General features: G+C 43.1%; 1 protein-coding gene across 1 annotated transcript; it reads left to right on the top strand.

Annotated features, from left to right (window-relative positions):
• The first annotated feature begins 2,586 nt into the window (after positions 1–2,586).
• On the top strand, positions 2,587–10,187 carry LOC101122747 (5-hydroxytryptamine receptor 3E). The gene is made up of 8 exons (XM_042233766.2): positions 2,587–2,697; positions 4,675–4,841; positions 7,251–7,360; positions 7,515–7,684; positions 8,421–8,581; positions 8,923–9,127; positions 9,302–9,505; positions 9,635–10,187. Exons 1-8 carry the CDS (start codon positions 2,631–2,633, stop codon positions 9,862–9,864), a joined length of 1,314 nt encoding a protein of 437 aa, XP_042089700.1. The 5' UTR covers positions 2,587–2,630; the 3' UTR covers positions 9,865–10,187.

The following is a 10,187-nucleotide window of genomic DNA, read 5'->3' as shown; positions in this document are numbered from 1 at the left end:
CTATTTTCTATTGTGATTGGTTACTAGAAACTTACATTCTTTGTCACTGCATAAGCCTGCAGTGTTTATACACTAAGACTGAATTCCTTTCCGAGAGTGCCCAATTTGTTAAGTCCAACAGAGTTAACTGAGGTACCCAACTAACACAATTGGCTATATAGTACTATATCATAATAGGCCTATAATACTTTTCACACAAATAATACATAGTCATAATACACAAACAATACATTAAAATACAGACACAAAGAAGACATTTAAAATCATACAGTACAGTATCTTTGGAGAAGGAAATGGCAATCCACTCCAGTACTGTTGCCTGGAAAATCCCATGGACAGAGAAGCCTGGTAGGCTACAGTCCATGGGGTCACAAAGAGTCGGACACGACTGAGCGACTTCACTTCACAGTACAAGAGCTGGCATTCAGTGGCATGCTCATATCTTTGAAAGTTCACAACTTGAAGGTGTGTATGGAGGGGACTTACTGTAGCTGATTTAGCTAGGAAGCTGTAAGGTCACATGCATATGAAGAAAGCTTAAAGTCATTGTCAAAGTTGGCATCTCAGAGAAATCAGAACAGTTTTAAATTTTGATTACATGACTATGAGTGTTTAGTTTAGGGCTATTTGGTCAGAGGGTATACATTATATACACAGCTGAGAAGAGAATTTGTTACCCAGAAGCTAACACTGGGGAAATCACTAGGGACACAGATAAACAGGTGAAAAATATGAAAGAGACATATGGTAGGCAGAATAGTGGTCCCCTAGAATATCGGACCACCTTACCTGCCTCCTGAGAAAACTGTATGCAGGTCAAGAAGCAACAGTTAGAACCAGACATGGAACAACGGACTGTTTCAATATTGGGAAAGGAGTAATCAAGGCTGTATATTGTCACTCTGTTTATTTAACTTATATGCAGAGTATATCATGTGAAATGCCAGGCTAGATGAATCACAAGCTGGAATCAAGATCTCTGGGAGAAATATCAATAACCTCAGATATGCAGATGATACCACCCTTATGGCAGAAAGGAAAAAGGAACTAAAGAGCCCCTTGATGAAGATGAAAGAGTAGAGTGAAAAAGCTGGCTTAAAACTCAACATTCAAAAAATTAAGATCATGACATCTGGTCCCATCATTTCATGGCAAATACATGGGGAAAAAGTGGAAACAGTGACAGATTTTATTTTCTTGGGCTCCAAAATCACTACAAATGATGGCTGCAGCCATGAAATTAGAAGACACTTGCTCCTTGAAAGGAAAGATATGACAAACTTAGACAACATATTAAGAAGCAGAGACAACACTTTGCTAACAAAGGTCCATCTAGTCAAAACGATGGTTTTTGTAATACTCATATACGGATGTGAGAGTTAGACCATAAAGAAGGCTGAGCACTAAAGAATTGATGCTTTCAAATTGTGGTGGTGGAGAAGACTCTTAAGAGTCCCCTGGACTGCAAGGAGATCCAACCAGTCAATCCTAAAGGAAATCAATCCTGAATACTCATTGGAAGGACTGATGCTGAAGCTAAAGTTCCAATACTTTGGCCATGTGATACAAAGAGCCAACTTATTGGAAAAGACCCTGATGCTGGGAAAGACTGAGGGCAGGAGGAGAAGAGGGTGACAGAGGATGAGATGGTTGGATGGCATTATCAACTCAATGGACATGAATCTGAGCAAACTCCAGGAGATAGTGAAGGACAGGGAAGCCTGGCGTGCTTCAGTCAATGGGGTCACAAAGAGTCGGACATGACTGAGCAATTGAACAACAAGAGATGTCCATATCTCAATCTCTAAAATTTACCAATATGTTTAGGTCACATGGAAAAGGGGGAGTTAAGGTTGCAGATGGAATTATGGTTGCTAATCAACTGACCATGGCATGAGAAAATTAGCTTGGATTATCCAGGTGGACACACTGTATTCACAAAATTTCATATAAGTAGAAAAGCATTAGAATGAGAGAAATGACTCAGTGTTGCTGGTTCTAAAGACAGAGAAATAGGACCCTAAACCAAGAACGCAGACAGCCTCTAAAACCTGGAAAAGACAAGAAAATGGATTTGCTCCTATAGCCTCCAGAAGGAATGCTGTCACACCAAAACATTGATTTTAGCCCATTGAGACAAATTTCGGACTTCTGGTTTACAGAACTGTAAATAACAAATAGAGGTTTTTTTAAGTTTGTGATTTGTCACAAAAACTATAGGAAACTAATAAAAGAGGTTAAGAGGCATATTGAGACAGAAGGAATTATCCAACATATGTCTAATAAGAGAGAATAGAAAAAAAAACAATGTTTTTTAATAACTGAGAACTTTCCAGAATTAAAGAGATGAATCTACAGACTGAGAGATCACACCAATATCTAAAGATAGTAAATATCAGATAATCCACAACCACAGCTGTTGTAGTGAAACATCTGAGAGAGAAGCCTTAAACCTCAAGCAAGGGCAATGACAAGACAACCGGAACTCTGTTTCCAGGGAGGTTACAAATGTCAGTGGTCAGCTAATCCTATCAGTATTCAAACTTAGACTCTAGGTGTGGCCTGTGCTCTTTTAGTCTGGGAATTCTTGGGTCCTGGTACAGGCTCATAGGAGAATTTAGACAAAGAAGATGGACAGAAGCTGGTTCCACAGGGAGAGACTCTCCTTCTATATTGTTCTCAGTCTTCTGCTTCCAGGTAAGACATGGGCAACACAGGAAAAGAAGCAAGGACCCTCTCTGGGAGAACACCTAAGATGTGCTTTCAAATTTCCAACTTCTAGAAATTATTTAAGATGAGCATAATTATTTCATAACTATGTTACCATAATATCCAAATAGGCTCTCCTCTGAAAGATAGAAGATCCCCTTCTGTTGACATGCTACATAAGGACTCTTCTACTCTTTTTTCATGAACCATCCCCAGTTGTTTTCTCTACCATTTAGCCTCCATGACTATCCACCTTTCTATGCACAGGTGTAATTCTTTCTCTCTATAGCTCTGAAACCTACTCCATTGCGGCAAAGGGCCCACTTTCAGCTATAACTTCCCCACTAGTTACTGCATCCAAGTGCTCTAGGTTAGGTAAGATGTCAGAGAGCAGCAGGTGGAGAGTAAAGCTACAGTGTGCTTTACTGGTATACTGGAGTTAACATGGTATACTGGAAAGAACATGGGATTTAGCATTAGAAGGTCTGGGTTTGAATCTTGGTCCCTCAGTTGGCTACCTGTGTAAACTTGGGCAAACTGCTTGACTTCTCAGAGCTCCCATTTTCTCATCTGTAAAATAGGACCACCTTGAAGCATTGTGAGGATTCAATGAGAAAGACCACACAGAGCCTGGCATTTGATAGGTGCCAATAAATGGCATTTTATCCCTTTAGGTTGTCATGTGACTTTTGGATAAGGGGGAGGTGTAGGAAAACAAAAGTATAGTTTCTAACTGATATGGGGCTTGAGAGGATTCAGTGAGGAGAGGACTGAACAAGAGGTGCTTTAGAGGCCAGTGCAGAGAAGAAACACAAACTGTACACCTAGTCTAGGCAGTAAAAAACATGATAAATGTCCTTTGGCCACGCACAGTGATTGACAAATGAATATTCATCGCTCACAGAATGATCCAAGGATTTGCCTGGAGAGCACTGTCAGTCTGGGAAAAGATAAGGCTTGATGTTCTCATCACAGAGGTCACCAACCGTCTTTATTTCTCATTCCAGGTTGCTACTTCTCTAATAAATTTGCTCTAGTAGAAAATTAGAATCTACTAGTCAGAAGAAAGGGGAAGGCAAGACCTCAAAAGCTCAAATTAGAAGGCTGATATAGGGTTGAGGGGCAAATAGGGGGAAGGAAGGTTGGGGTGGTTAAGGTGAAACAGATATGTTCTCTTTGGGGCCCTGGGAATGTAATTCTCTCTGATGGCTGTTGCTGCCCCATGGCTCAGTGTTTGCATAAAGATTTGGGCATGCTTTGCATGGAGAAAGAAACATTAGCAAGGAGCCCAGAGCCCTAATTCAGCTCACCACATTAGTTTCTATCATTTGCCTTCCAGCCCAACCCTTCTTTCCTCACCTTGTAGGAAGTGCCTGGCACCTGGATCATGGTGATCCTTTTCCCCTATTCTCCATCTCATTCCTGGGGGTATATGGTACAGCAGTATTAGACAAACCTGGGCTTACATCAAGTCCAGTTTCTGCCTCTTACGATCTGTTTGACCACAGAAATTTACTTCCTCTTATTGAAACTCAGTTAATTCATTTATTATATGAGGATAAAAATAGTTTCTACCTGATAGGGGCTTGGAAGGATTAAATAAGGTAATCCATTTAAGGGGCTTGAACTATATCTCAATGCTCAATAAATGTTAGGTATCATTAATATCGACTTCCCTGGTGGCTCAGATGGTAAAGCATCTGCCTACAATGCGGGAAACCCTGGTTCAATCCCAGGGTCGGGAAGATCTCCTGGAGAAGGAAATGGCAACCCACTCCAGTATTCTTGCCTGGAAAATCCCATGTAGGCTACAGTCCATGGGGTTGCAAAGAGTCGGACACAACAGAGCGACTTCACTATCTCATTAATATCACAGGCTACCCCCAAGCTCCTGACCTGGGACCCTCTCATATAGGGAACATAAGTGTTCTCCCCTAATTCTCACACATTCTATGCTGACTACAGGAAGAGGTAGTACTTTCACCATCAACTGCACCTGGTTTGGCCAGAACGGGATGTACACCACTGCTCTGGATTCAGTGTTTGAAAGAAAGGCCTTCCGTCCAGTCACAAACTTCAGCATCCCCACCATAGTCAACATCTCCTTCACTGTGTCTGCCATCCTAAATGTTGTGAGTACTGACTCTCTGGCCCTTCTTAGTATCCTTAACCTTTTCCCCACTCCCAGCAAGGCAACCCCCCAAACCCTTAACCACACACCGAAGCTTCCTCCATCACTGCTATAAGCATGTGCCCTGTGGGGATCCCAAAGAAGTTCTATCCAGTTCAGCAGAATGACGTATAATCATACACAGAAGATTCTTGTCACCCACTGACTCTCTTCCCTGGCTGTACACCAATGTCCAAGCTCCCCTTCAGAAGTTCTGACTAGATGGAACATGGGCATCAGAATTTTTTAAACTCCTCAAGTAATTCAAAGATAGAGCCAGGGTTGAGAAGCACTACTCTAATCCAGTCCTGCCATGAACTCTTCTGCCCATGGCCTAACACATGTTTTGATCAAGATTCTGTCCTTGACCAGTAATGTTGGATTTGACCACAGCACAGCTTTTACACACCTTGGGGCTTGATAAACAAAAATGAGCAACAGTTGGGATGCACAGACTTTGTACCACCAACATGCTGGAAACAGGAAATTCTTTTGACAGGATGAACAGTTACAGCTCTTGTCATCATTTCTGTGGCTAGAAATGGTAAGACCAACACTGTTTATTCTCTCTATATATTTACAGTCAGAATGGATTTTAAACAAAGATTATGACAGTTTATGTACCCCAAAACATAACATTGAAACATATGAGAGAGAAGTTTAAAAATCTACAAGTATAGTGAAAGGCATCAATAAATTGCTTTCAAAAATCAAGTCAAAAAAGAATAAACACATAGTGATTTTTAAGAAACTTGATTTAATAAACATATCAAACTTTGTACAATGATCATGCATAATCTTTTTGACACAAATGGAATATTCCCCTAAACTGACCATATTTTTGGCCACCAAGAAGGAAAGCAAAAATTATCTAGACCACAATCTCTGACTATAATACAAAATACAGAGTAGCCCCCTTCCCCAAAATCTTATTTCTTAGGAATTTAAAATTAAATTCTAAAATACGTTCAACTAAAGAGAAAATAAACAGCTAAGTAGAAATTAGAATGAAGAGGATTTCATATGAAAGTCTAATAAATGTAGCCAAAGTATTGGGCCAGCCAAAAAGTTCGTTCACGTTTTTCTGTTAAGACGTTACAGCCAATCCAATATAACTTTGGAAAATTTTATGGAAAATTTCTACCTTAAGTTCTTTAATTAGAAAATGAGGGGGAAGATGAAAGCAAATGACTTCAATTTCCAACTTGAAAAGACTGGCTGCAGGGAAGGAGAGAGGAGTGGAAGAATAGTCATGATCACCTAATCTTGCTCTCAAAGTGTGGTTCCCAGATGGGGAGCACTGGCTGATTGCACCACCTGGTAGCTTAGAAATGCACTTGATCTAGGACCTCTCCTAGTGAGACTAACAATCCCAGCATGTCCAAGACTGAGGAATTCTCAGAAAATGTAATTTTGCTAAATCCAAGTCTCCAGCAAACCAGGATGAATTAGTCACCCTACCTACTGAATCAGAATCTGCATTTCAACACAGTCCCCAGATATTTCATATGCACAGTGAGGTATGAGAAGTGCTGGTCTAGTATAAATTTTTATTTAATGTGCATATAGCCCTTTGTTCTGGCTGTGGTTCCACAAACTGCAGCTGCTGACATTGTAAATGCCCTGAGAATAGACAAGTCCCCCAGGCCTCAGAATTGGATAATCCTTGAATGAAGTTTCCAGAGAAGGTCACCAGCTTTGGAAAGGAGAATTTGGAAAGGTCAACCCAGAGACAAGAAAGGATGGTGCCTTGCACCTGCCAAGGAGAGGAAGACCACCAAGTCTCTTGGCTTCATAGAACCCAAGGACATGTTCAAGGTGTCCTTGCAGTAGAAACTGATCAAAGGGGCCTAGAAGACAGTTAAAACCACCCTGGAGACTAATACATAATACCTAAAAACAGCATTACACTCCACAAAATCCTTTCACATGCCTAATTTCATTCAATCCCACTACCCCCTGCCCTTACTTCACACGAAGGCAATTCTATCTCAGAGAGGCTGAGCCACTGACCTTTCAACTCTGAATCTCAACCTTTCTGCAGAAAGGACAGGATTTCTCTGATCACCAGTAATTTCCCATGGAAGTGAGAAAGCAGAGGGATCAAAGTTTATGAAGAAATGGACATAAGGAGCTTCAATTCTATCTGCAATTCTTATTTCTTGAAAAAAAGCCAAAATATATTTATCAGAATACTGACTCCACAGAGTTGGGTGTTAGATACACTGATGTTTGTTACATTATTTTATATACTTTTCTATGTGTTTGAAATACTTTATAGCACTTTTTTTTTTAAAGAAAAATTTAAAAGGCAGAGAAAATAACCCTGATTCCTATCAGGCTCTCAATCTCTCCTCCATCTGGGCTCTAGGTCTGGGACAACCCATTTATCAGTTGGAACCCAGAGGAGTGTGACGGCATCTCGAAGATCAGTGTGGCAACCAAGAACCTGTGGCTCCCAGACATTTTCATCACGGAATTGTGCGTATTAAGGGCTGGGGAAGCCCCGCCTTCTGGCAACAATGGTGCACAATCTACCAAAGGCCACTATAAGTGGTCTTACATGGCTGAGAAAGGAGCAGATGGGTAAGAAGAAAAAACATTGCTCCTGCCTCCCACCTCATTTCTCTTACAGCATGGATGTGGATAAGACCCCAAAAGGCCTCAAGGCATTCATAAGTAATGAAGGTCGCATCAGGTATAAGAAACCCATGAAGGTGGTAAGCATCTGTAACCTGAACATCTTCTACTTCCCCTTTGACCAGCAGAACTGCACCCTCACCTTCAGCTCATTTCTCTACACAGGTGAGCTGAAGTGGAGTCTTAGGGATGGAGTGAATAAAAGCAACCAATAAAGCAACAGAAAATAATGTATAAAAAAATTATGAATAAATGGTGACAAATGGGCTTCCCTGGTGGCTCAGCAGTAAAGAATCTGCCTGCAATGCAGGAGCTGCAGGAGACACAAGTTCTATCCATGGGTCAGGAAGATCCCCTGGAGAAGTGCATGGCAACCCACTCCAGTATTCTTGCCTGGAGAATCTCATGGGCAGAGGAGCCTAGCAGGCGACAGTCCATAGGATCGCAAAGAGTAGGACATGACTGAAGTGACTTAGCATGCACAGTGACCAAGGGCAGCAAAGATTAAGTCTGTTTGGATGCTTAAATATTTTCCATAAAATATTTCCTAGGGAGTTAGGAAAATATTGTGCATTTCCATCCCCAGCTGCTAGCAAATTTCCTGACATACGGCAGGCACTCAAAAATATTTGTTGAGGGAATTCCTTGGTGGTTCAGTGGTTAAGAATCTGTCTGCCAATGTAGCGGACATAGGTTCAATTCCTGGCTGGGGAATTAAGATCCCACATGCCCTGGAGAAACTAAGCCCACATGCCACAACTAGGACCCAATGCAGCCAAATTAATAAATAAATATTTTTTATAAAGAACTTTTAAAAATTGTTGAATGAAAGGATGGGAAAAGAGTTCAGTTGAGTCAACAGGAGACTATCTTTGGAAAATTATTTGGCTCTTCCTTCCAGTGGAGTACATATCGCTGGGCATGGAGAAAGAAGTGTGGGAAATAGCAGACACATCCCAGAACATCATTCAGACCCATGGAGAATGGGAGCTCCTGGGCATCAACAAGGCCACCCCAAAGAAGTCTGTGGGCACCAACCTATATGATCAGATCATCTTCTATGTGAGTTCAGAGGCCTTTGCTTTTTCCTTCCTTCTTGCTTGCTGCCTACAATCTCCACCAAATGGATATCTCCCAAGTTTCAGGGCTTCTCAGTTTTACCACTTCTGCCAGAGACCAAAACCCTCTCTTCTTGCTTCCTAGCCACATACTCCTCCTAAAGCTCATGGCTCTAATCTAACTCTCCCTTGGCAAGTTCTACACCAAAATATGAAGCTGTCTGCATAGCTCCAGATGCCAGAGTGATAAGAGACCAATGAGGAAGGCAGAGACAGAAACAGTCACTACTATTCCAAGCAGCCTCTGAATCCCATATTCACTTCCCTTCCTCTCCTTCTCACTAGGTGGCCATCAGGCGCAGACCCAAACTCTACATTATGAATCTCCTGGTGCCGAGTAGCTTTCTGGTCACCATTGACGCCCTCAGCTTCTATCTGCCAGCCGGAAGCGAGAGCCGTGCCCCATTCAAGATAACTCTTCTGCTGGGCTACAACGTCTTCCTGCTCATGATGAATGACTTACTCCCTGCCAGTGGCACCCCCCTCATCAGTATGGCCCCTCCAGCTCTTCAGAAGAGAAGGGTGGGAGGGACTGGCTGAACTGGCTCAGGGAAGGGAGATATACTGGGCAAAAGAGGCTGTGCTTCCCAGGGTGGGATTGGAAGAGAAGAACGAAGTCCTGGCTGGTGCCTCTGGCCCTCAGGCAGGCCCAACTTCCCTCCAGGTGTCTATTTTGCCCTGTGTCTGTCCCTGATGGTGCTCAGCCTGCTGGAGACCATCTTCATCTCCTACCTGCTGCACTTGGCCACCACCCAGCCCCCACCCATGCCTTGCTGGCTCCATTTCCTGCTTCTACACTGCACCAGCCCAAGGACATGCTGCCCCGCTGTGCCTCAGAAGGGAAACACGGGCCTTGCCCACCTGCCTGGTGAGGGAAGTCAGCACTGCCCAGGCTTCCTCTTCCATCACCTCCGCTTTTCTGCTCCTACCTCCTTCCCTGCCCTCACAATTCCCCAGTTGACCCTGGTGGCCCATGGCTGAGTTTGTCTCTCCATAGGTGTGAAGGAGCCCATGGAGTTGGTGCAGAAGTTGCCAGGTCCCAGAGAGACAGAGCTAAATGGGTGCCCTGGGTCCACGAGGGCCCAGCAGGAAGACAAGGCTCAAAAGCAGCACTTGGCCAGCCTGTGGGTGCAGTTCAGCCACATGATGGACACCTTGCTCTTCTGCCTCTACCTGCTCTTCTTGGCCACTTCCATTATCACAGTCATCATCCTCTGGAACACCTAAGCATGGCATCTGTCTGCTCCTGCACATCCAGCTCAGAGTTGCTTTGGCCTCCAGGGGTCAGCCAGGTCTTTGTGCTTGTTGAGTACTGACTGTAATGACCCCAAAGATGATAAAGTTTCCTGCTACATTCCATGCATCTCAATCCAGCCCTGCCAGTCAGTCTCAACCCAATTACAATTACAAGAACAATCCCTCTGTTCCTGCATTCTGTTGGCTTCTCTCAGCTCTCCCATGAGATTCTGGGCTCTCCTTTATATCTCCTGCATAGCAGTTCTACCTCCTCTGCCTGCTTAACTGGCCCCAATAAATCATTTTGCAGACAA

This window comes from Ovis aries, chromosome 1, assembly GCF_016772045.2.
Source record: "Ovis aries strain OAR_USU_Benz2616 breed Rambouillet chromosome 1, ARS-UI_Ramb_v3.0, whole genome shotgun sequence".
NCBI classification, from domain to species: domain Eukaryota; kingdom Metazoa; phylum Chordata; class Mammalia; order Artiodactyla; family Bovidae; genus Ovis; species Ovis aries.
This window is presented reverse-complemented; position numbering and strand designations above follow the sequence as displayed.

Bases quoted from the DNA above. Each gene is read 5' to 3' on its own strand.
- LOC101122747 (XM_042233766.2), top strand. From the start codon at position 2,631: ATGGACAGAAGCTGGTTCCACAGGGAGAGACTCTCCTTCTATATTGTT. The intron at 7,685-8,420 runs GTGAGCTGAAGT...TCTTCCTTCCAG, and splicing joins CAGCTCATTTCTCTACACAG to TGGAGTACATATCGCTGGGC. The intron at 9,506-9,634 runs GTGAGGGAAGTC...GTCTCTCCATAG, and splicing joins GGGCCTTGCCCACCTGCCTG to GTGTGAAGGAGCCCATGGAG.